Here is a 27431-nt window from a genome sequence, read left to right on the forward strand (position 1 = left end):
CGGAAATGTATGCCACATGGGTTACTGTCTCGCCGATGGTATCTACCCAAGGTGGTCGACTTTCGTGAAGACGCTCAGCAACCCGCAAGACCCGAGACGGGTTCTTTTTGCGCAGCGTCAAGAGTCCGCGCGGAAAGACTTCAAAAGAGCCTTTGGGGTCCTTCAAGCCCGATTCAACATTGTGAAGGCCCCGTCTCGGCTGTGGTACTTGAAAAATATCGCCGACATCATGTACACGTGTATTATCTTACACAACATGATTATAGCTGACGAAGGACCGAGGGCGGCTAGCTTTTACGACGATGATGATGCCAGAAGCTCAACCGCGAGGTCTCCCCCACGCCGAGGTGTGCATACGACGGTGGGTGAGAGGATTGAAACAAGGCACACAATGCGCGATACCCGAACCCACGTTGAGCTACAAGAAGACCTAATCAAACACATTTGGGCGAAATTCGGCCACGAGTAGTGGTTTTTTTTTTTTAGGAGTTGAATTATGTATTTTTAATTGATTAGGAGTTTAATTATGTAATTTTTATTTTTTATGATTTTAATTATAAAATTTTTATTTTTTAGGATTTTAATTATGTAATTTTTAATTTTTAATATATTTTGTAATATTATTCAGGGTATTTTTAATGTATTTTAATTTTGTGGAAATGTTTTTGTTTAAATTGAATAATGGAATGGTGGGACCCTTGTGCTCGTCCTTGCGGAAGAGGACGGATGTGGGTGTTGTGCTCTTGCCTAAGAGCAGACAGAAAAAGTGGGTCCAGGTCCACATCCGTGCTCGTTGGCAAGAGCACGGATGTGGATAATTGGTACACACTAATAAGTCTGTTCAACTAAATCAATTCAACAGCCACCACTTGGGTTGGTGAATCTTGCTATAATAAAAGTTGGAAATTTGACATTAATATGCAATTGGTTACTGTTTACGATTGACTTCTAGATAAAGTATTGAGAATGTGTGGTGCGGCCATATGTGGCCAATTGCTGGGTGTAGATTAGTCGGCTTGAAAATCCACTCGCACATGTCATATTTAGTTCTCTCTTTTCTTCAGCTTTGACCTGTTTGTTATGAAAATCAAATTTAGACCAAATCTCAATAAGTTGTCGCACCATTTAGTACAACACAGATTATTTGATTTTTCATCCTACGCAACGAGGTACTTAAAGAAAAACCTACACACAATACTATAATCTTTGTATAAATGACGTAAGAAAACCATCTAAAGGAAAAACACCTATTAATGAGAGTAAACATTCGCTAATATTTTAGCATACGAAACGTATGGTATGATCTGCATAAATAGTGGAAATGATTTTGATTACATAACTAAACATGCTACCGAAAATAGATCATACTCCTTCAATGCGCAGTTAAACGTCATATTTTGATGTTAAAATGAATTGAAAAAGTTGGAATATGAGTAGTATTTTAATATATTAATTTTATAATGAAATATAAGAGAGAATAATTTAGTAAAATATGAGGTCTACTGCAAATATTTCATTTGTCCTTTGAATTTTGTCATATTTTGTCGAACACGAGTTTTAAGAAATGTAATTAGAAGTTGGCTGAAAAAGTTACTGAAATGTGAGTCATACTTTTAAATACTCCCTCCGTCAGTCATTAAATGTCTCATTTTTCCTTTTTCGTTCATCGGCCATTAAATGTCTCGTTTCACTTTTATTCTATTTGGTAAGTGGACCCTACATTCCACTCACATTTTATTATAAAACTAATAAAAGTAGGATCCACATTCCACTAACTTTTCTACCCACTTTCCTACATAAAGTCAAACAATTTCTTAAAACTCATGCCGGTCAAATATGAGACATTTAATCACGGACGGGGGGAGTATTAGTTTTATAATAAAATGTGAGTGAGAATGAGTTAGTGGAATGTAGGGTTCACTGCAAAAAATGCTAAAAAGTAAAATGTGACAAATTTTGTGGGACGATCAAAAATAGAAAAATGTGACAAATTTTAAAGGTTGGAGGGAGTCGTAAAAAGTAAGTGTGGCAAGTATTGACAGACGGAACAGAAAAAACCTAGTTTCGAATAACAGCGAACGGAAGGAGTAATATATATTGGATGATAAATTTGAAAGTGAAACTACGACAAATTTATGGAATGGAATAGAAACTAGAATGTATATAGTTCACTCTTACAGTAATTTATGGCGATATATATTTTTTTTGTCAGAGGTTTATGGTGTTACAACTTTAAAAGTCAGAGACTAAATGTGTATGTTCACTTTTAAAGTAATTGTGAGTAGAATGAGTTAGAGCATCCATAACGATGTGGGCCGGACTGCACTTGGGTCTCGGCCCGCAGCCAATCGCGTTGGAGGGAGCAAAGTTGGGGCTAGGGCCGCGCCCAAGTGCGGTCCGGCTCAGCGTTGGAGCCTCCTGGGCCGTGCCCCGACGCGTCCCGGCCCGACGTTGGAGGGCCTTCGGGCTGGACCCGAACCCCATTCCTTTTTGTTTTTTTTCTGATTTTTTTTTCATTTGGAATTTAATCCTTGAAGAGGAGGAAGAGGGAGAGGGAGAGGGAGAGGGAGAGGGAAAGTGAAAGAGGCATGCATAGATGTTGGGAAGTGGAGACTATTTTGATTTTCTCATTTTTATTAGGAAGTGGAGACTATTTTGATTCTCTCATTTTCATTTTTTTTAGTTTATATAATTTATAATTATATGTTGGAAATTTGGAAGTGGAGCTCTCATTTTTGATTTTCTTATTTTGTTCAATTTTTTTAATTTTTAGTTTATAATTTATTATTTTTGAATTAAAAGTGAATTTCTCGTGTTATAATTGTTCAACGTTTTCAATTTTTACAAGTAAAATAGGTTGAAGTTGTGAATAGTGCAATATAATAGTTGTGGTCTGGATGGGGTCTGCAGGGTTAGAGTAGCTATGGTCTGGGACTGAAATTTAGGGGAATGATGACGTGGAGGAGACTTAGTACTTAAATTCGGGACGGGGTTGTGGTTGCTCTTAGTGAAATATGTAGTTCACTTGATTGAATGAGACATTTATTGACAACTGTCAAAATAATGAAAGTATAAGATATTTAATGGGGGAGTAACAATTGGGTTTGGATCCCCTGCTGTGCAATCCACCACAGCAGGGGATGCTGTTACTCACACTACATAAATTTATATAAAAGATATTAATATTTTAATGTTATAATTTATAAGTATAATATTGATGTGTTTATAACAGCATCCCCTGCTGTGGTGGATTGCACAGCAGGGGATCCAAACCCATAACAATTAAGATTACACTTTAGATGTTCACGACCACGTAAATGATTGAGGTGTAATTTTAGCTGCCGTGCCAATATAGTTATTCTTAAAAAAATTTGTGGAAATAATAATTCCCTCTGTCCCTGAAAGCTTATCCCATTTTTCTGTTTTAATCCGTCTCACAAAATTTGTCCTATTTCACTTTTTACCACTTTTGGTAGTTGACTTCATATTCCACTAACTCATTCCTACTCACATTTTATTATAAAACTAATATATAAAATTAGGACACACATTCCACTAACTTTTTCAACTCACTTTTCATTACATTTCGTAAAACATGTGTCGGGTCAAAGCGGGACAATATTTGGGGGACGGATGGAGTATATTGGATACCTAATGAGAGTTATCTTAACATTATACCCATGTGTCCCAATCTAGGTCGATCATTTCTTATTCGTCATGTAATTTTATATAGTGTTGTTTTATGAAGTAGTGGGGAAAAAAGGAGTGTGACATTTCTATTTTGATAAATGTGCCATTTAAAATAAGACATCCCAAAAATAAAAATATGTCACTTAATAGAACTGAGTAATATTTTTGACTAAATATTTTAAACAAAGACAAAATCGATCATTTTCCCTATTATTAACCAGTGTACAATCAAATAATTTTTTTTCTTGAGGCGACCAAACTAAGTACGCTATGATACCGTCTAATGCATAGCAGCCAGAAATCTCAATTGCACACGTGGAGAATTAGTTTGAACGACAACCTATAACTATTCAACAAAACTATTGCATAAACAAGCATGCAATACTTTCTATTCCACCTTAAAAATTAAATTCCAAAAAATTGAATTCAAACATGTTGGTCGTGGTCCCTAAAATAGAAACCAAAATAATCCATATAGCATGAATAGAGAACATGCACCCTCAATAAGCAAATAAAACTCATCTCTTCCAATGACAAATCCTATGTACTCAACTTAGACTCTTTATTTTAATTGTTCAATTTTCAAAACTCATGAAACCCCCATGCAACTTCCCAAAATTATTTCACGTCGCTCCTAGTCAATAATTGGTTAGTATAAATACTTGCAACCACGATCAATTTTACCATATCGATCATCACCACAACAAATTAAAATCACTAGTAATCTAATTGATTTTCCTGCATTCAGTATTTCTCAAATGGCAATCAAAACGATCAACATATTGTTCCTCTTCCTTTTGGCTAGCTCGATCGTGTTGGTGAGCGATGCGCGTCGTCTGAGTGCGGTGCCTTCGCCTGACGTAGCAAAGGATGGGCCGAGTCCGGGGGTAGGGCACACGGTTGTGGATGGGTATACACTCGGAGGAGTTAAGGATTCGGGTCCAAGCCCTGGGGCAGGACACAAGTATACGGATGCTAAACCGCTCGGAGGAATTAAGGATTCGGGTCCTAGCCCTGGGGAAGGAAACAAGTATACGGATGCTAAACCGCTCGGAGGAGTTAAGGATTCGGGTCCGAGCCCTGGGGCTGGACATTAAATTAAGATTTATGCATATGAAGGCTCATTTATTATTATTATTATTATTTATTTTTTATTTTTAACCACATATTCAATTCGATCATTTTTTACCTTTGATTTATTATTTTTCTCTAGTTTCTTATATAGCGAAGAATTCTTTGTTTTATTGTCCTTTATTCAATAATTGTATGCTCTCACATTCTAAAGAATGTGAAAGTTATTACCGAAATTAATGAAATGTTATAGTACCAAATTATAATTCATATGGTCTTTGATCACGTTCATAATATGTAAACACAAAAGAGCACAATACGTCGATTTGAGCTTTATTTTTAATTTTCTTTTTTTGCTAATAAAAGCATGCTAGTTCCAAGCTAAAATCAAACAAACGACAATAAGAAATAATCTTGCAGTAAACACATCGCATTGCACATAATGCACCACTGCCTAATCAAACTATAAGATTATTTGATAAATCGATTCAAATTATGAGATTAATTTACAAATCCTTCACACTACACCCTTGCAACTAATAGACAAATCGAATTTCCCAAGATCACAACAACCGCTGCATAGTTATTGTTCTCCACCTTCGACACTCTTTATTTTAATTAATGACATTATTTTTCATTTTTTATTTTCTGTTAGCTGTTATTATTTAGGAGTCCTGTTTTTTCATTTTAGTTTATCCGCGAATAGGAGTCCTGACACACTTTTACCATAAATGGTAATAGAGTCTCACCTTCCACTAACTCATTCCACTCACATTTCATTTAAAGCTAATATATATACAAGTAGACCCCTATTCCACTAACTTTTTTCCACCCACTTTTCCTAATATTTATTAAAACCCGTGCCTCCAAGAAATGAGACTCCTAATGGCGGACGGAGGGAGTATATAGTAGTATAGTTTTTTACTAATTAATAAAATAATCTTGCAGTAAACACAGAATAGTAGTAATAGCATTCAGTAATCGTGTAGGACCAAACGTCGTCCATAACCATAAATATACCGGAACTGAGAATTCGTCATCAAATGCAAAATTCAACCTCAAATATTGACCAACTAATTTGACTTTTTTTCTGTATTTCTTTTGCAATAAATGTATAACAACGATAATAATAATAATAATAATAATAATAATAATAATAATAATAATAATAATAATAATAATAATAATAATAATAATATAATAATAAATAATAACCCATCGGCGTGCGAGTAGTTAAATTGTTTCTATCAAACGGGCAGCTAGCCCAAACTTGACCCAGCTGAATTTTCCAAAAACTTTATTATTAGTATATAAATCTCACGAACCACTCCTCCTATTATCAATTGATTTTAAGATAAAATACATCATTACTATCAATATATTATTGAATGATACTCATGCACCTCACGGAAACTCATGGACCTCACGTCGGCTACCACTTCGCCATCAATTTTACTTAGAATTTATATGATGGGAAACTATGGAAACTAAAAAAAATTGTGTTTACTAGTTCGATGTCAAAATTTTATAAGACTAACCAAATTTTGAAAAAGTCATTATTTAAATTCCTACCATTGTTTTAAAGATGAGATTATACTCTCTTTATTTGATAATAGAAGAAATCTCATTATACTTTGAGTAGTAAATGAGTTCACACTTCACATTACTTTAATTGATTTAATTCACATTTTTATTATACTTCCTCAGTAAAAAAAAATAATTCTACTTTTCTATTTCATTTCGTCCATCAAAATTGATACTCCCCCCGTCCGCCATTAGAAGTCCTATTTATGGGGCACAAGTTTTAAGAAATATTAAGAAAAATGTAGATGGAAAAAAGTTAGTGGAATAGAGGTCCCACTTGTATATATTAGTTTTAAATGAAATGTGAGTGAAATGAATTAGTGGAATGTGGGACCCTATTACCATTTATGGTAAAAGTGAACCGGGACTCCTATTCGTGAACAGACTAAAATGAAAAAACGAGGCTCCTATTTGCGGACAGAAAATATTTTCTATCCATGAAACTTTCTTATCGCCTTTTCTCTTTCATGCATACTTACTTATTTTTTAAACCTTTTTCATAATTTTATTAGTTATATAATATTAAAAACTCTTGTAGTTCAAAAATGAAACTTTTTTTCAAGAGTGAACTACAAAAATGATCCCTGGACTATGGGTTTATCTCGCCTATAGTCCCTGGACTTTAAGAATATTGCCAGATATCCCTGGACTAAGGGTTTATTTCGAAATTGGTCATTTTGGCTATTTTTATTCGAAAAATGCCCTTTTGAGCATTGAGCAATTTCGTCTTTTCACATTTAATTATTTCAATATGATATTATTTTAAGAGGTACTAAATCTGATCTTATTTCAAAATTCTCTTCTTCATCCCTTTGTCATCCTTCACTTTTTTTTTTATTTCAATATTAGATTTAATTTTATAAAACTAAATTTAAAATTTGGATTTTTAAATATCAATGAATTATTTTTAATTAAAATTACTAATTTATGTATTTATTATAAAAGAGTTTTGTGTGGGTTGGCTGCATAGTTTTATTTATATATATATAGTTATAAGACGAGAAAGAATACAAAAATTAATAATTTTAATTAAAATAATTTATTGATATTTAAAATTCTAAATTTTAAATTTAATTTTATAAAATTAAATCTGATATTAAAATAAAAAAACAAAGTGAATGATGACAAAAGGAAGAAGAAGATAATTTTGAAATAATATCACATTGAAACGGTTAAAATGTGAAAAGACAAAATTGCACAAAAACTCAAAAGGGCATTTTCGGAACAAAGATAGCCAAAAGGACTAATTTCGAAATAAACCCTTAGTCTAGTGATGTCTGGCGATATTTTTAAAGTCATGGACTATGGACGAGATAAACCCATAGTCCAAGGACCAATTTTGTAGTTCACTCTTTTTTCAATAGAGTAAAAGAGAGTATCTAAATTGAAGTTTACAATAGATGTATGTTTGGTAGGGTTGATAGTTCATCCAGAGATGAAATTCTATGAAAAAATGATATTTTTTTTCATAGAATTCCATTCGTAGATGAGTTATCAGAGTGTCCACTATAGGGGCGGCGCCTTGCTATAGAGGCAAGGACGTCCGCCCCGAGGCGGACGGCATTTCTGGGGCGGAAGGCCCTCCGGCGAGTTTTGTGCGAGGACGCGCCGGTGCCCTTTCGCCGTGCCTATAGGCGCGCCGGCCTATAGTGCGCCGGCGGTCGGCGCGCCGGCCGCCCCGGTCAATTTTTTTTTTAATTTTCGACATTTTTAAAGGGAGAGGGTGATTGGAGAAGGAAGAAGGAAGAAGGAGAGAAAGAAGTAGCAGGTACAAAATTTTCGATTTTTTTAAAAATTAAATGAAAAGTTGATACAAAATTTTGGGGTTATTGGAAGTGTCCACCTATAATGGCGAAAACCTTTTTTTTAGGCGTGGACAAAAAAACTGAGGCTGTGGACAAAAAAGGGGCGGGTCTATTGGAGTTGTCAGCCTTACAGTGGACACTCTCAACCCTACCAAAACTTTCTAAATTAAACTAAACTTTCTAAACGAAAATTCTATAGTTAGCATATGGGCTTCAAATCAAAATTCTGACTTATCGAACGGCCCAGCCCAGCCCAGCCCATATCTCACTCTAGCTCTCGTCACTGCGACCTTCTCACTACTCTCTCTCTCTCTCTATCGCTCACTGGGGCTCAGGCTAGGGATTGGTTTCTCCGGAGCTTCCAACCTGAATCACATAGCTATATGGTATCTCTTCCTTTGTAGTTTTCCACAATTTAATCATTCTAATATTTCCTCTGCATTCACCAGCTACTTTACACTGATTTCTACTGCGTTTTGGTTGATGCACGCCGTGAATTTTCATTTCAGCAACTCTTTTAGCGGTTGATAAATGTCAATGATTGAGGATAGTATCCAGAAATCCACAATCCTCAACTATTGGATTGAATTATAAGTTCTCAGTCTAAAGTTGAATTGAACATGGAAACGAATTCCTTGCTTCTGAGATCTTTTTCTGTGAAACCTAATTCAGAGTATGTTGCATTGAGCTCCTTGCCCTGTCTGATTACTCCTCTTAGAAATAGGAATAGGAAAGCTCTTACTATCAGAGCCAATTCATCATCTGCTGATGCGGATCATAACCTTCAGAGTGAATCGAGGAGCCTCCTCTCGCTGGCTCTGGATGTTCCAAGGGCAATTTGGAAGCAAACTCTGAGGCCTTTGAGTGATTTCGGTTTTGGGGGGAAAAGCGTGTGGGAGGGTGGAGTTGGTTTGTTCCTCATTTCTGGGGCTTTTTTGTTGGCATTTAGCTTGGCTTGGTTGAGGGGGTTTCAGTTGAGATCAAAGTTTAACAAGTACTTGGCTGTTTTCGAGTTCGATCAGGCTTCTGGCATTTGCACCGGAACGCCTGTCAGGATTAGAGGGGTTAATGTTGGCAATGTGATTCGGGTGAACCCCTCGTTGAGGAATATCGAGGCTATAGTTGAGGTGAGACTTGTTTTCCACTTGTGGCTTCAATGTGTGTGCTGAAAATCACTGAGTTTTTATTGATGTTGATACTTACAGATTGAAGATGATAAAGTTATAATACCAAGGAACTCGGTGGTTGAAGTCAATCAATCCGGCCTTCTTATGGAAACACTCATTGATATCACACCAAAAGACCCCATTCCGGTGCCATCGGTTGGGCCTCTTCATGCTGGTTGTGTTAAAGAGGGTCTTATTGTGTGTGACAGGCAAAAGTTGAAGGGGCGCCAGGGGGTGAGCTTGGATGCATTGGTTGGAATATTTACTCGCATTGGGCGTGAAGTTGAAGGAATAGGTGTGGCGAATACCTATTCCTTGGCTGAGCAGATTGCTGCTGTTGTTGAAGAGGCGAGGCCTTTGCTTACAAAGGTACAGTCCACGTGCTTTTTGTTACCTTATTGTTGCTCTATTATCATAGTAACAGTCAGCTTCTTTTGGCTTGTTTGGTGACATTTTCACTATAAATAATTTACAGTGGGCCATCTCAGTTAGATACTACTAGCCAAGCTTTTCTCTTAGAATTGATAGACTAGTGATACTAAAATTTGTGACACTGCAAAAATAACAAATATCTTGCTCTGAATCTTAAATATTTTTTTCTATTCTATCTAAAGTACATGGAATGTATCTCATGCAAGATCCGGTCTCTGATGTAGTGATTTCTCAGATTCAAGCTCTAGCTGAAGATGTAGAACCATTACTGGCTGAAGTTCATGATAGTGGTTTGCTGAAAGAAGCCAAGAATTTAACCAAAAGCCTTACACGAGCTTCTGAGGATCTGAGGTAGATAAAGAAGTGTTATATGCATAAAATTACGCAATACTTTATACTAAACCATTGATAGTGCAATAGATGTTATTCTTTTTTTATAGACCTTGAAGCTGTGTCCAGCTTTTGTTTTAATGAATCGAATCAAAAAGAAAATGATTGCATGTTTCCCTGTGTCATTTACTTAACCTAGTCTACAAATCTTTTTGACTTAGGTATCCCATGACTTAAACTATAAGTTGCTTCAAAATTCATGAGATTCTTGCCAAATAATTTATCCTTATCAATGATGTTTATGGCATTGAGGTTTTTCATCATCTGTTCTTTGAAAATCAGCTGATGATGCATAATATGTGGATTATGCAGAAAGGTCCAATCATCAATATTAACTCCAGAGAACACAGAACTAATTCAGAAGTCTATCTACACTCTCATTTTCACACTGAAGAACATTGAGGTATGTTTACCTAGATTCTGTCATGGTCGCGAAGCTTTGAATGTATTATTATTATTATCATTATACTTGTTGCAAAATTATTGTTTTATTTACCAGCAACCATGTGTGCAGAACATAAGCTCCGATATATTGGGATTTACCGGGGATGAAGCCACAAGAAAGAACTTGAAACTGCTAATTAAGTCTCTCAGCCGGCTTCTATGAAGAATATGCAGCAATTTTCTATACATTGAAAGTAGGGGTGGACTTAATTTGGGCAAGATGTTTTCGGATCGAGTATGATGAAGCTACTCTGTTTCGGGCACTGGACGGTCTCGTTGAAATAGCTAAATTGGTGCATTCCTTACACTCTGTACTCATGATAGATGTTTCCATCTGTGTTCTTTCATGATTGATGTTTGCTCTTGGACGAGATTTACAGCATTCTCTCTCTTAGATTGGTGATCCAGCCATTGTTTTACACTTAGGTCAGATGTTTTGTTTCTAGATTACAAGAAATACAAATAATGGTTACAACTCGATTTCTGCATTGTTCATTTGTTCTAGCTCAGATCTAATGAATACATCATTTTGATATGCATGTTAGTTTTTTCTCTCTGTTTTAGGAATGGAAGTTTCATTCCTCCAATCATTGTTCACGTATTGCTGTGTGTTAATAGTACTCCAGTAAAATGAAAGCACGTTCATTTCGTCATAAAATGACTATTTTGATTATAACTTCCAATATTCAAGATTTTGGAGATATATATACCTATAGATCTAGCCAGGAATTAGTCACTTCAAATAACCTTCGATGGTTATATTGGTATCCAAAGTACGAATGAGACGGATGCTTATTGTCCCAACCATAGATTTTTACAGCAATAAATCTTTTTTATTTAATTCAATTATCTTAAATTAGTTAAACTAAACTTATAGGTTTATGGTCATTGGTTGATCTATGTGAATTTTATTATTTTTTGTAAATGCATCATTATGCGTTCGGTCTCAACCATCATCAAAGCGCATGGACCCAGCTTATTCCCTTTTTCTCTTGAAATAATGTTAAACATGACAAATGAAAAATGTTATACACTAATATGAGCTAAAATCATAAAACAAGGGCATCAGGATCAAGGGCATGTCTCAAATTTAGGTAAGTATATTACAGTTGAAATTGATGGTGTGGAGCTGTTTTACAAATAGAATGTGAAAAATGGAAACTATGCATCCCTCTTCTAAAATAAAGTACTATGTTGCTACAACAATATGTAAGAGCCTATAAACAACAACATGATTACCCATACATACCGATGCTTCTTTCCCGGTATATTAAAGCCAGCAACTACGACAAGAACACATTGATTATCAAGTCAGCTATCCTTCCCCTTGCTACCTCCTTCAGTAATTTTAGGACCATCATATGCGGAGAGGAAGAAAGTGCTCTCGTTATTTTGCAGAAACCTACATCAAACACCGCCATAGGTAGTAAGGTAAAGTATAGGAAAATCAAATATGGTTTACATCTGAAATATAAAAAGTCCCAACTTTGAATTCCAAGTGAATGTTTTACCATGTCTGCAGTACTCAAATAAAGTGACCAGAAGAATTGATGTAGAATATTATGAGGATAAGGAATTCTATAGGAATAGATATTGAAAGTGAAACACAAATATGTATGATACACGATACGACAATTTTCATTCTCAGAAAAAGAAGCAACATGCATAAACAGTGTGCATGTTGACACGCAAGTCAGTTGCTGCTTGCATTTGCCCATATCACAATAAGCAGGGGTTACAAGAAAACTCGCAAGACAGAGAGGAGAAACTATGGAATTTAGCTTTATTCATCGCACATTATGTTGACAACCTTATTGCAGATCATTGAATTGCAATATGGATCATAATTATTTTCTTGTCACCATATAAGCACATAAATAGAGCAGTAGAGAGATGTCATGAAGTTAAACAATAAGATTAACAGCATACTTGAGAAATTCGAGCAATCTCTGCTGCAACCGAATCAAAGTCTCCTCATCAATTTTCACATAAGCCAACAACTCTGGCAATTTCACTGCATATAATAGTACGCAAACATACAATCCAAATCAGATAAAAAAAGAACAGTAAAAAAATGTTGAAGTAAGGTGAACTCCAAGTCCAACAAGAACATTCAATAAGCATTCTATTAAGGCAAAACAAGAGTATTAAAATAATACTAAAATGAAATCATATTTGACAATGATTTGCTAAGTTCTTATTGACAATAAGCATACCAAATAGGCGCAACAAATGTTCAGCTCCATATATAGTTGATGGAGATGTATTATCTGAAACAGCCTCTCGGTACTGTGGGCGTTCCTTTTTGTACAAAAGAATAGTTGGCAATGCTTTGTCAAAATAACATCTTAACCCATTCAAAATTTCTCCAACCACATCAGTAATCCTGTACTCATGCAAACGAAAAGTATAATTAGCCATGTAAAATTGAACATTTCAGGAAACAATCTCTCTTTTACTTCCCCTGAGATCTAAACAATGTAACTCATAAAACATAAAACATGCAACTAAAGTTAACATATGAGTAGGTGTATTTCCCAACTATGCACATATCTATAGCTTTAGATTCTACCTAACAAACAAACTACTTGCAGCTCCAACCTTTTAAGGGTACGGTCAAGAACAGAAAATCAAACTACTGTGATATATGGGGGTAAACTAACCAAGAGGATAAAATAAATTCTCGGGAAATGATATTTAGATAATTACCACTCATTGTTGTAACAAATCAACCTGTTAACAAGCGGACTTTCAGAGTCTATTACTGAAAAGAAAGTAAAGTGAAATAAAAAACATGGAGCATGCTTTATATTAGGAGTATTATATATTAATGCATCTCCTCTGAAGGGAATGCATGCATTCTCTCCCATCACGACCGTGCAGTCTTTATAAGTATCCGTCCATCGAACAAAAATAAATGGTCTACAATTAACAAACAGAGTACCAAAGTTTTTTGTTGGGCCATTCATTCACAGAAACTGATGGTTTTTGTCAGCTAATTGAAACTGGATATCAGGAATAACTCATCCATATTTCAATCACAAAGTATAACATGGCAGATAGTTGTTTACACACATGGGCAAGTTTCAGATGAGAAAACAAACTCACATGCTATCTTTCTTGGACCTGTGTTCAAGATATTTTGTCAATATATCGTCAACATTTGGTGATCTGGGGAGCTTCACAAGCTAGAGCAAAGAAAACCTTTATATGTACGGTTTACTTACAGTGTGACGCATATAATACAAATCCAGGAAGCAGAAACAAAATGGGCAGCAATATCCATCAGAATCAAGGACTACACCTTAAACATGAATGATTGACGGACATTTGGTGACAGAGGTCTAGAAGAAAAAATTATCAGCATTAGGTAAAAAGCTCATGATTCTTGAGAACATTCTTATCTGAATTTGACGTAAGTAAAAAGAGGTTCAATGCTGTAAAATTGATAAAGAAAAAGGGCAGAATAATTCCGTTTGACAGCACAAACTGAATATGGTATGAATCGCCTGATGAGTAAAAGCCAGTCTACATAATATTAGGTTTTCATTGCTTTTTAACTGTCCTGGAAAAATAACTGGATATCCTAATTAGTCCACACTTCAGCAATGCTTCCATTGATTGTGTTAGAACATTATTCAAAATTGCTATGAAAATATAGTACTGGATATCCCAATTTTTCCCTATAATCACACTCACATGTGATACTTCAACTATATATGCAAGGATTAGAATGAACAGCAACCCTGGAGTCAGTACTTGCCAATTCATTAGCTGAAGAGAAAAAGAGAAAAAGTATGCATGAACCTTTATGAGTTACTTTTTTTGCTCTCATTAGCATCTGTGCAGTCAGTACCAACTCATTAGCACTTTGTCGTTAGAAATGAGTTAGTTTTGCTCTCATTCTGAAATTTTTACTTGAATTACATAATGTATCCTCGAGCAACAAAGCACAATTACCTTGTTCTGCTGAGTAATAAACTCCCAATCTTCAACTAATCGCTTCTTGAAACTGGGAGGGATTTGAATTTTGATGAGTTTTTCTGTTGCAGGGTTGTCCTAAATGAGAAGACCAAAAATTTGGGAGATCAATAATTAAGGGTAAATGCCGCAAATAACACAACATTTAGCATAATCTGCAATTATAACAGCGCTTTTGAATTGTTGCAATTACAACATTTTATTTATTTTGCTATTATAAAATCCGCAATTTGTTTTGGTGAAATTTGCAAGCTATCAACCAAAGGAGAGTGTGGAACAAACCTCAATCCCTGAATCAGCCTTTCGCTTTTTCCCCTTTGTAGCTGCAAATTCGTGACATGGAATAGGTAAATATGTCCAGAATACATTATTATTGCTATGTGGCTAAATCCCATATTTTTCTTCCTTTAGTTCATTTCATCAAGAGGTTAACTACATCAAATATTGACATAGATAATACAGTTTTCAACCTAGTTTAGCCTCCACTTGCTTACTCAACTACCGCCCAGGATGAAGTCTCATTTTTTGAAGAGTACATGATGGGGGCAAGTGGGAAATTACACACAATGTAGAAATCTGGAAACAGTTACCTGTGGTTTTCGCCTCCTCTTTATCCATTTTAGCATCTACAAAATCCATGAGGAATAGAACTTAATTCAATACCATATAAAAAAACTGCTCACCAAACATAAAATGTTATCTGATGAAGAAATACAGAGTCAAGAAGAGTCCCTAAGAAATTAGTTGATCAAAGACAGAGCCATACCAGCTGAACTTTTTGGTTTTGCTTGAGCCGAACGTCCTGATTTAGAATTCTTGTCCACTCCAGCTTTCTTATCAAGCGCCTGTTGCTTCATGATATTCTCTTCGGTGTATTTCATCAGCCGATCCATGCCCACCCATTCATCCCAACTAATTGGCAACATATTGAGCATTTAGTTAGTGATGCCAAAGAACTTTACCAGTATCGGCAATGTGAAAAAGTTGCAGCTATTAACATACCAATCACAGGGGCCAAAACAAATAAGTATATGTTTAGCCAAAGAAGATATTTAACTTGTTTCCAAAATTCTGAACCACAAGGGAAGAACGGTTTATTTATATACTAAGTAAAACAATGATATTCAATAGCCATGTATATTACATTTACAGAAAACACCCAAACAATTAAATGTGATCAAGAATTGAACAATTGATATCTATTTGGGTATTTTCTCACTGCATTATAACAAATTGGTAAATCTATTACACACATATAAAGTTTTCTACAAAGCATACTGAAAGAGAGACTGAGATAGGACCTTCAAGTCTGATAAATAAAGAAGGAAGTGAAGGGATGGGAGCGTGCTCACTTTTTATTCCAACCCTGCAAAAGATAATATACCAATTAGAGTATTAGAGTATATATAGAGTAGTATACCATTTGACAAATAAGACCAGGCAAATATGTTATTGATAGGCTACACAATTAATAGAAAGAGCTTTGTTAAGAAAGTCACAAACACATCGGGAAATGGTCAATCAAAATCAACTAGGAGCAAATAGAGAAAATAGGAAATTAAACTTACAAGGTAATGGAGAAAATATCTCCACTCATTCTTCCGGAACTCTGTTTTTTGAACCTTACACGCACAAAAGAGAAACTAATGAAAAATACTGATACGACTAAAGAAAACTAGAAAATTGCAAAAGATTAAATAATATGTAGCAAAAACCTAGTTGTAGGAAAAAAACAAAAAAAGAAAGAAATAAACTGATCCTGAGTAATGTACCATTAGCACATGATCATTAATCAGAGAAGGAACAAAATATACTAAATTAAACTGCCAATTCTAATATGAGAGGAGGCACAAATTATCTTGTCATTAAATTTGTGACTTCAGGTGGCAAGATTGTGGTTCCTAGATTTTTTTCCTCATGGAAGTATTAGGAGCAGAAGAAAGTAAATTATGAATATTGCAAAGAAGCACAGTTTCTCGTTCTAACTTTCGTGCTTGGATGATTTTTCTTGTCCCAGTTCTCTGGCTTTAACAGTGGTTATTAAACTTATCAAGCCCCATTAGTACGAGCAGACTTGATTCGAAAAGAAGAACACAACCAAAGGGGCAATATATTCGAAAAATCAATTTGAATCTTGAAAGGGTGACAACTGAAGGGTAATTATTCAAAATCATTCCCCTTGAAAGTGAGTTAGGGATGCAATTGGGAAAGCAAACAACATAATGGCATTACACAAACAGAATCTCGGATGCAATTATCCTCATTTATTCTTCCGATCAAGAATTCTGTGTATTTAAATATGCATCTAAGTCCGCCTTATTCACTTATATCACAACAAGTAGGGGGAAAACACATCTAACCCAACTCAGAAACAAGCTCGATATAAAATGAAAACTGCTCGATGCTAAGAGAATTAATAAACACAAATTCACATTTGAAATTATATTCAAGTACCAATTAAAAGAGCTAAATTAATGAGCTCCAATTACAGAAACTAAGAAAACAAATGGTGGAATCAGTAAAAACGAAAACCCTAAGAAATCGATTTAGGGAGTACTTTGGCTTCGTAGATGCGGGGGCCGTGGTAGGCGAGAACCTTCTCGCCCTCGGAGAATAGGCTGTTGGACTGAGATTCGGGCACGTCGCCAGAAGAATTATCCGCGTCGCTGGCCGATCCTCCCTTGGAACTGCTCACCATTTTTGGTAGAGAAACGAAGATGAAAGCAGAGAATGAAGGAAGAGCGTTGGGAATTTCCCACTTCTTTGCCGGTTTCAAATCTGAAAACGGGTGGATACCATTTTTATATAGCGCTTGTTTCTGCCCAAACCCGTTCGACCAAATGTCGACTGTGGTGCGCTCCAATATGCTTTAAATTTTATACAAACCGTCCTTCATTTTTAGATGCCATTAACTTTTTTACTTACATTACATTACCTATATACTCTCTCGTCATATTTAGTTATGGCGTGAATTTTAAGAAATATAAAAAAAAAGTGAGTTGAATAAGTGAAATAAGGGTCCCACTAGTTTTATACTAACAAAATGTGGATGGAATAAGTTGGTGGAATGCAAACTATTTACTATTTATGATAAAAGAGAAATATGACTCTTATTGTTGGACGGAAAAAAATGGCAAAACAAGACTCTTATTGTGGGACGAAGGGAGTAAAACTTAGAGCCAAAAAGCAAATGAGCTTATTTATTTTGAAATGATATCAGGTGCGAGTTTTTTTCGTGTAATAATAAAACTGCCTATCAAAAAATTAATCTCAGCTCGATCTAATTGATCGAGAAGAATAAGAACGCAAGCTATAATCAATCACACACACTCATGCAAACGTGTAAATTGAGACAATGGTTCACGTGGATCAGCACAAACCTACATCTACGGAAATGGTAACTCAAATCTCCACTATGAACCGTATTATATAGTCACATCATTAGGGTAGTGATAAAATGCAAACTCATATATTGTATAAACTCCAGACTTTTCAATACAACGTCAACACAATGTCAACACATTGTAAAATTTCAAGATTTTGATGTCAACACAATGTCAATACAATATCAACACAATTTCAACATAGCATCAACCGTTGACATTGTGTTGACATTTTGTATTGCTATTATTTTATCATATGTTGATATTTTTTAACGATTCAGATTATAGTTTGGAGTTTGTACAATATTTAGAGTTTACATTTGATCAGATTCCCACATCATTATTATTTATTTTCATAAATTATAAAGTTTTGATTTGTTTAGTACTATTATTTTAAATAATTTTTTTCATATAGTATTTGATTTGAGAGGGATATTCATTTGTATCTATACATACTCCCTCTGACCCCAAAGAATATACACTTTGAATTTAACATAGGTTTTAATGCAAAATTAGTAAAGTAAGAGAGGGGCAGAGAGAAAAATTAATTAAAGTATTGTTAATGGGAAATAGGTCTCACCTCATTAGAGAGAAAAGAGTTTGCAAAATTGGAAAGTGCATATTATTGTGAGACGAACTAAAAAGGAAAGAGTGCATATTTTTGTGGGACTGAGGGAGTTTTATAAAGGGTAAATTGCCCTTAAAGTCATGAACTTTCGGAAAAGTTTGGTTTTTCTCATCAACTTTAAAAGTTGCATTAAAAGTCATGAACTTTACCTCCGAGTGCCGATTTCTTGAGTCGGGTATTCCGGCCATCCCTGTGTTGACGTGTAAATTTTTTGTTGACGTGGCGGATGATTAGGATGTTGACTGTGTATTAAATGGCTTTATTTTTTTTAGTTTTCCTTTCCCTTCCCCTAATTAACTAAAGGATTTTAACACCTATCGAAAAAATTTCAACGCTCACGTCCAATTTGCTAGGGCAAACTTACTGCTCAAAAAACTCAAATTCACTTCTTCTCAAAAACATCCGGCTAGCGCATCCGCCAAGCTTGAACTGCGGCTAGCGTGACGGCGTGGTGACGACGACCTCTGCATCCGATGGCGCAGCTGACAGCGTGGCGACGGTGCGACGACGACGCGGTGGTGTGCTGCTGCTGCGGCGGCGCAGTGACGACGCAAAAATCGGAAGGAGGGAAAACAGGACGGGGGAGACGGCGAGAGAGTGCGCGGCGGTGTGCTGCTGCTGCCCCTGCGCAATGGTGCACCTCCTGATCCTTGCCGTGTTCTGCCTCCCGAGGGAGCTGTGGCGGAAGAAGAAGCGGCGGAATTCGCCGGAGGAGGCGGCGGAGATCGGATTTCCTCGGCAGCGACAAGGCCAAGGAATGGGAGGAGAATGAGGGGGTGAAAATGACGTCGTTGATCGGGTGGCATGATATGGCTCATTTCATGCATGGTTTAATGGTGGTTATTACACTAATCGGGGTACTAAGTTCGGGGAAAAGTAGTCGTTTGAGTGTGTAGGAACTGAAAAGCGTTGGAGCGGCTGAGTATAGAAGCAACTTGATCAATTCAGAAAAGAAATGGAAAAACTGGCCAGAACTGAAGGCAAACTGATCAGTTGGAGACAAGCGGAGCAACGGAGTCTGACTAGCTAAGCGAGTTGATCAAGAGGATCTCACCACATGAAGACATGAGATGCTGAGTCAGATGAGAGAGAAAGAAGAGATGCCTTTTTTGGCTAGGGGCATTAACGCCAAATCAGGAGGACTTTGCCCTAGGGATTGGTGCCCAAGCCGTCCTATAAATAGGGGAGGAAATGAAGCAAAATGGGGACCACTCAACACTCTACATTCTCTTATACACTTAGTTCGTAGATAGTATGGAGCAAGGAAGTTAGCAGCCACTGGAGTTGACGTTCTACCACCACATCCCTCTCTTCTTCCTCATCTAGGAAGGAGGGAGTTGAATCTTCAAAGAATCCTTCATCGTTTGTGTTTTTCTTAAACCTCGAGGGGCCGAAACTTTGTTACTCTGTTTTTAGTTTCTATTTTCTGGATAATTTCTGAATCTTAGTTGTTTTGATGTTTTTCTCTTAGTTAACTCTTGTTGCATTCTGTTTGTCGCTCGATCTTTGAATCTGAGTTTGGAATTCTGGGTTTAAGTTGAGATTGTTGAAGATCGTTTATGAAATAGAGTTTTTAATGCACGATGGTTTGGATATGACGTTTTCTGATTTTTAGTTTCCCTGCTTAGATTTAGTTATTTTTCGCCAATCAATAGTGTTATGTTCTGTGTTAGATGTTAGATCTGCATGATTTAGTTGGTTTATGTTTAGATCTGAGTCTGGAATGGAGTTTGCGATGCATGTTGGTTTGGAGTTGGTGTTCTCTTAGTTAGATTATGCTTTGATAATTGTTTGTTTTTCCGTTTTAGGTTTCTCGTAGTTAGATGTACGTAAATCTGAGTTTTAGTTCATCAACTTGCATGAAATTAGGATAGATGCTATAGATCTACTTTCTTTCCGTTCGATCTGCATGGATTTGCGTTTGATTTGTTTGTTTCCTATTTTATGTTAGGTGCTCTGCTTAGATCTGCTGTAGTTGTTTTCAATTAAGTTGCTTAGCGAAGAAGAATGTCGTAGTTCGTCAGAGTAGCAGTCATTGTCACCTTTATATTGTTTTCAGCTTTATAGTAGTGCGTTCGGTTGTGTCAGTGGTCCCAAGTTACCTTTTGCAGAAGTACCTTTGCATCCATAGTCCAGTTGATCAGTTTAACATGTTTTCGCTTTGTCTTAGTTAGTTTAGTTGATCCTTTAGTTTTAGTGACTTGATCAGTTCAGTTTCTTAGTTTTAAACTTAACCCACTGTGAAGCATGGCAACATACAAACCTTCCCAATGTCCCAAACACAACTCGACACGTCTCTGTCCCTGTGGGATTCGACTCTTACTTCCCTTTACTAATCTATAGTATTGTAGGTTAAGGTCTTGAAAGCTCTAAGTCTCTCAGTTTGCACACCCACCGACAAGTTAGTAGCCTACTAGATCCGTTGTCGGTTTTGTCTTGATCAAGTGCGTGAACCCTATCTGTTTTAATCTGCATATGAGCTAGAAATACACACTTAGAGTCATAACTTAAGAGCTTTCAGGGCAAAACGATGTCGTTTTATGTAGCGCTGGAAAATATGCCATGTCACGCCTCCAGCAAGCCACGTAGGATTAGTCTGTACCTGAAATTTACCGGGCCGGGTCGCATGGGAAATTTGCAACACCCGGTAAAGATCATGACTTTCCATGCAACTTTTAAAGTTGATAGAAAAAATTAAACTTTTCCGAAAGTTCATGACTTTTGAGGCAATTTACCTTATTATAAATATGTATGGAGTATTTGAGAAGAAGCAAGAATGATGAAATAAAATACTCTCTCTGTCCCAGAGAAATAGGCCATTTGGGGTTGGTATGAGTTTTAATGTATAATTGGTAAAGTAAGAGAGAATGAGAAAAAATAGTTGAAATTGTGTAGTAGACATAGTGGGGCCCAAATGATAAAGTAAAAGAATAAAAGAAAAAGGCTGTCATAAATGGATAAGGACTATTTCAATGGGACGGACTAAAAAAGAAATATGACCTATTTAATGGGACGAAGGGAGTATGTTTTTCAACTCTCATTAAACTCAAAGTTTCTCTCTTACTCCAAAATATTGTCGCTCATCGTCCTTCTTGGAAAATGAATAAACACCCTTCGTCAACCATTAGGAGTCCGGGTCCCAATGACTCTCTCTCAATATTATTTTCTCTCTTATTTTATCATTTCTCCACTTTAACTATTTATTACTATCACTTTTATAAAATGAGTGCAGAAAAGTCAACAGAACTCCTAATGGCAGACGGAGGGAGTACGTAACAATTGATGCTTTCAACTGTTTTCCACCCCCCTACTATTTATTTAAGCCAACAAAGATTCTACTATGCACAAAATATTTATGCCAACAAAGATTTTTCACTCTGTTCAATACGTTAATCGCAACCAAAATTGATCAATAAGTCATGGGACGCGGACAAGAGCCCATGTGGACTCATACTTCCTCTGTCCGCCATTAGGAGTCTTATTTCTTGGCTTCACGATGTCTTAAGAAATGTTAAGAAAAGTGGGTGGAAAAATATTAGTGGAATATGAGTCCCACTTATATAGTAAGTAGTATTAGTTTTAGATGAAATGTCAGTGGAACGAGTTAGTGGAATGTGAGACCCTATTACCGTTTATGGTAAAAGTGAACCGGGACTCCTATTGAAGGAGATGGAAGGAAGTTTCATCATTATATATTAGATTAATCATATGTTAATTTTATTGGTAGCAACCCGATTAGTCCTTTGGGTTATCTCGAAGCCCGAATCTTTAGGGTTAGGATTGAATATACATAACTCGATAAAATCACAACTTATTTAGTCCAAACCCAATTAACCAGCAACCTTGAGTAGGGTTGGCCCTAATGACATCCATATGTACAACCCGATGGCCTGGCGACCCGCAATCTTACTTGGGCAGCCCGACTAACCCGATAGCCTTAATCGACTGGCCCGAATAGCCCGATTTTGTATTCAAGTTATTATTTTGCAGCCTCAATCCTATAATTTTATCGGGTTATTTGGATTGACATCCCCTACTTAGTAAGATAAAATACTCTGCTTTTATATATTTATCGAGATATCGAGATTGCACTCAGTTCACAATTTATATGTGATGTTGATAAGGCTCGTTTCATGCATCTATTTTTGGGTGAAATTCTGTAATTTTTAGGAACTAACTTGTGATTTTGAGCCAGGTGTGTAGAAAATCCGTTGTGATCGAAGGTTGTGTGGAGAAACCAGACGGACAACGGATCAAGAAGAAAATAGAGCAATTTTATAACGCGCTGCGAGTTGATCAAGCAAACCAAGCGGAAGCAGCGAGAGTGCCCAAAAGGAGATAGAGCATATTCTAGGGATCCTAATGCTAAGGGTACAACCGACCTTTTGGAAGGAAGATTGTCCTAGGGATCAGAGTCTCAAGCCTCCCTATAAATAGGGAAGGGAAGGAAGAATGAGGCAGCTCTTACTATCAGCTCTCTTCTAGGCCGAGTCTCGGAAGCTCACATGTTCTCCATCACTCTAGATTCCGTTCTACACAATTAGATGGGGGTTTTATTCTCTAGCTGTGGTGGTGTTTTTAAGTTCATCGTGTATGTGCCCCACCGTCCTATAAGGGCGAAGAAACAAATCATTTTAATTTATGTCAGCTACAATTTCATTTAAAGCATTTTCTAGTTTTTAGAACTTCGTGTTGGTGAAGCTTATTCTGAATCGTTTAACTCGTACCTGATGTTATGAAGTATTTTACTGTTCGGTTTCATTCTGTGTGTGCTATTGTTGTTTTGAGCTAAATTTGTTGGAAGTTGTTGAAGTTCGAGCTATGAATGTTTTGCTGTGTTGATTGGATTTTGTTTTCGAAGAGTTTGTTGGAGTCTGATTGGATGCTTTTCACAATTGGTAGTGTAGGAGGATGAAATCTGGGTTGTTGCTTTCCATTCCACAGATCTGTATTTGGTTGTGTTTGAATTTTATGGAACAATATTAGATCACGTAAATCTGAAGTCCTCTGTTTAAGTTTGCAAGATTATGGTTTACTGCTGTTTTTTTTTGTTTTAAGTTGATCAAGTAGGTTAGATCTGATAGCTATGGTTGAGTTTACTTTTTAAATCAAAAGTCCGGTTTGTTTTCTTTTTCAAGATGTTTGAGTTTCAGTTTATGTTCTATTGTTATCAATCCAGATGAAGAAGATGAAGAAGTTAGTTGTTCAGATCTAGAATTATAGCTTTATGTCAATGTTTATTTTCCGACAGTTTTTTCTGATGTTTGTTAGTTAAGGGATTGGTCCCTACCTTGCTTTTACCTTTTGTTTGGTTATTTCGGGAAAGTTTTAGTTTGAATCTATCAGTTTAATCAAGTTGATATCTAGGTTGATCAGTTAGGAGTTAGTATAGATAGTCCAGTCCTTAACATAGTATAGGTGAGTTGATCAGTTTGTTTAGTTCTTGTCAGTTCAGTAGGATAAAACTTAACCCACTTGTAAAGCGTGGCAGCAGCCATTTCCCCAAATGTCAACAACAAATGTTAAACACATCATCTCTGTATGATTCGACCCTTACTTTTCTTTACTAGTAAATAGTATTGTGGGTTAAGGTCTTGAAAGCGGTTCTCGTTCTTGTTAGCGCACCCGGCGACGAGTAGATTTCCTGGGAGTTGTCTTGATCAGTTGGTCAGCGTCTTCTTGATCAATCTATGTTTAATTACTATCTCATATTGCGTGAAAAGTTACAGAATACAGAAAAGTATTTCAAATGGCGCCGTTGCCGGGGATGATAGCGTTTTATTTTTTTTTACATACATTTGTTGCCTGATATTTTGGTGTATATATTGTTGATAGTTTTCCTTTTCTTCTGTTTATTGCAGTTACGAGAAAACTTTCCACGATGAGCTATGCTAAATTCACCAAGGAGGGAGGTGACCGAACTCGCCACCACTCATTCCGAATTGTTAATTTGCCTGCCTGTTGGTCTAGGGCCGAACATCGGCGAGGATAAAAATGCAGCAAGTATGGATGGTGGGTCTCATATTATTGTTAAGAATTTTAGTGTAAATATTGTAGCTAAACTTTTCTTTATTTTCTGTGTTCCACAATTTAAGGATGTCGAATCCGACTGGCCAATGAAAAGAAGGGTAAACGCAGTCACCATTCATACAAAAGCAAGCCCTACCTTGCCTAATGGGTTAGAGGCAAGCAATGAGAAGGTTTTGGGAACAACCATCGAGGATCAGTCGGGATCCAAATGCTCAATTGAAGGAGAGAAAGCCAACAAGGTTGATGATCAAGAAGATGATCTTGAGTTGTGCTCCATGTATACTCATCTGGAGAGCGACCCACCGCAAGCCATAATTGCAATCACAGGACACGAAGTTGTTTACTTAAAGCCCCACCTGTTAGCCGTTTTGCCCGAGTTTTGGGGAAGAAGTTGCGACAACCCATACAACTTCTTACACGAATTTTACAAACTCTATAAGAGTCAGAAAAGGCCTGTTGGATCAAGTGAGGATGACTATAGGCTTAGGGCCATCCCTTTCTCTCTTAAAGGGGAGGCAAACACTTGGTTCATGAGACTATCGTTGAATTCTATCAAACTATGGTCCGATTTCAAGAATGTATTTTTGGAAAATTTCTTCCCAGTAGCGAAGACAAGAACACTCAGGAGGGAAATCCAAGAAGTTGCACAAGGGTATGATGAGACCCTGATTCAGTACTAGTTCAGATATAGGGATTTGTTGGATTCATGCCCACACCATCTTATGTTGGAAGCAGAAATTTACTCAACTTTCTATGAGGGGATGACTGCCGAAAGCAAGGACTTGGTGAACTCATCAAGTGGAGGAAGTTTTTTTAAACTGCGAGTTAGTGAAGCCAAGAGATTGATGGAAAGACTTCTCCATGCGAAGAGGGAATATGACGATCCACAAACTCTCCCACCGAGAAAAGCATAGAGGAATCTTCACAATTGAGAAATGATGATCGATGGGAGAGTCGGCTTGACAAGCTCGAGAAGGCAATTCTGACGGCTATTTAAAAAGTAAACTGCAAGCTTCCCCAATCAAGGCCAGTACAACAACTAATCAAGTAGATCGTCATCCTAATACAACTGGGCTATGGAATTCAAACAGGATCTGGAATCCCAGAAATTATGGGCTTGCGCATTGGGAAGAACACCTAGAGTGTCAGTATGCACTGGAGACGCATGCCATTTGGCCAACTAAGAATCTGAACGGTTGGAATAACTGGAGCAATGGGAGTCAATGGAATCAGCCCAGTTGGTCAGGCAGCTTGCCGCAATGGAGCTTGGAAAAAATGAACCAACATAATCCATAATTTGCGAGCCCCTACTCAAATACCAACCACGTACCACAAATTTCAAGGGACCACCAAGACTACTTGTACCATTTACCCAAGCATTATCAAACTTACCCAGACCCCGATCATGGCCATCACTGCCGTCCCAATCAGCTCAAGGATCACTGTCACCCATATCGAATTCAGCCCAACTACACCTACCACCCTTATCCTAACACTCAGTACGACCCTCACTATACGAAAAATCCAGACCAGATACAGAGTCCCAACAAGCATGGACGATCTATGGATGAAAGGATTGGAGAATTGCTTGCTTCACAGCAGAGAATGAGGAGTTGTCTCCAGTCGAACAACGAAGTGACACGGGTTGTGCAGGATACCCATAAGAAACATAAGGCAAACATAGAGGAAAACATCAAGCAGGTATCCTAGCTATCTGACGTCATAAATGAGATGAAAAGGAATTCGGGAAAACACCAGCTGGCGGAGCATGTGCCTGACAAGGTGGGTGTGAGTGACATTACCTGGGGGGCAGGAGCCTCATATAAAGAACCTATGTTTGAAGCAGTACTAGGAAGGCCCAGTGAGGTAACGGAAATAAAGGATGGACCGGTTAAGGGAGGTTATTCTGATGAGATCGAACTGGTTACAAACCTTCAATATTACAGAACCCGAAGGGAGAATTTTAGGGAGGAAACTGGAAGTTTTGGTGATGAACTAAAGAGAGAGGAGCAGTCCCATCACCATTCTGCAAAGAAAAGAAAGAAGGAGGAATCCGTGGCCTGTATCTCTCTTCTCTTAGGAAAATAAGGGTGAATTTGCCTCATCTCCCGACTGCAACAAGACTCCCAATCAAGAGAGATATACAAGAGTACCCAACTGTAGGGGCAGAAGAGGAAGGAAAGACCGAAGTTCAGGAAGGGCTACCATACAAGGGAAGAACACCAGGATGGTGTGGTCTGATGATTAGCGGGACACGTTCTAGCCATGAGGTCAAAGAGGCTATTGAGGAGCCCCTGCTCGCTGCTGCCATCAAGAAACTGAACCAATGTCCAGAATTGATCAAAAACAAGGACTCTCGTTTGACGCACGTTTAGTGTTGTTCGTTTCGATTTATATACTCTCCCCGTCCTCTAAAAATAGAAATTCTTCCCTTTTTAGTTCGTCCCTAAAAGTAGAAACTTTCCTTTTTAGGATGTTTCTTTGTCTCTAATGAGGTGAGACCTATTTTCCACTAACACACTTTCTATCTATCTCTCTTCCTTTACCTATTTTGCATTAAAACCCGTGTCATTTCAAAAGTTCCTATTTTTAGGAGACGGAGGAAGTATTTAGTTTGATTCTAATACATTAAAAATGTTATTAAAAATTTTAATTTCACAAAATTCATAAAAATCAAAACTCGATTTGCTCCCTTTTCTCTATGATTTCAAATAAATTAATAAAATAAAAAATCAAGCTTTAACTTTTATGAATTTTGTGAAATTAAAATTTATTAACATTTTTATTTTATTGGAATCGAACTAAATATATAGTAATTTAAAACTGA

General features: G+C 36.8%; 3 protein-coding genes across 3 annotated transcripts; 2 read left to right on the top strand and 1 right to left on the bottom strand.

The window, feature by feature from the left end:
• Window positions 1-8425: 8425 nt before the first annotated feature.
• Window positions 8426-11121, top strand: LOC121785192 (protein TRIGALACTOSYLDIACYLGLYCEROL 2, chloroplastic-like). The gene is made up of 6 exons (XM_042183571.1): window positions 8426-8536; window positions 8660-9277; window positions 9356-9685; window positions 9984-10099; window positions 10451-10541; window positions 10653-11121. Exons 2-6 carry the CDS (start codon window positions 8771-8773, stop codon window positions 10743-10745), a joined length of 1137 nt encoding a protein of 378 aa, XP_042039505.1. The 5' UTR covers window positions 8426-8536; window positions 8660-8770; the 3' UTR covers window positions 10746-11121.
• Window positions 11122-11662: 541 nt separating this feature from the next.
• Window positions 11663-17407, bottom strand: LOC121783665 (protein MRG1-like). Its single transcript, XM_042181809.1, has 11 exons — window positions 17121-17407; window positions 16132-16185; window positions 15916-15929; window positions 15330-15475; window positions 15154-15189; window positions 14846-14886; window positions 14543-14641; window positions 13691-13770; window positions 12799-12968; window positions 12512-12596; window positions 11663-11984 (listed from the first exon to the last, which is right to left on the bottom strand). The coding sequence occupies exons 1-11, from the start codon at window positions 17259-17261 to the stop codon at window positions 11894-11896; spliced, it is 957 nt and encodes a 318-aa protein (XP_042037743.1). The 5' UTR covers window positions 17262-17407; the 3' UTR covers window positions 11663-11893.
• Window positions 17408-24495: 7088 nt separating this feature from the next.
• LOC121784068 lies at window positions 24496-25284 on the top strand. The gene is made up of 2 exons (XM_042182251.1): window positions 24496-24586; window positions 24670-25284. The coding sequence occupies exons 1-2, from the start codon at window positions 24569-24571 to the stop codon at window positions 25282-25284; spliced, it is 633 nt and encodes a 210-aa protein (XP_042038185.1). The 5' UTR covers window positions 24496-24568.
• Window positions 25285-27431: the final 2147 nt, after the last annotated feature.

This window comes from Salvia splendens, chromosome 21 (assembly GCF_004379255.2).
Source record: "Salvia splendens isolate huo1 chromosome 21, SspV2, whole genome shotgun sequence".
Classification (NCBI taxonomy): domain Eukaryota; kingdom Viridiplantae; phylum Streptophyta; class Magnoliopsida; order Lamiales; family Lamiaceae; genus Salvia; species Salvia splendens.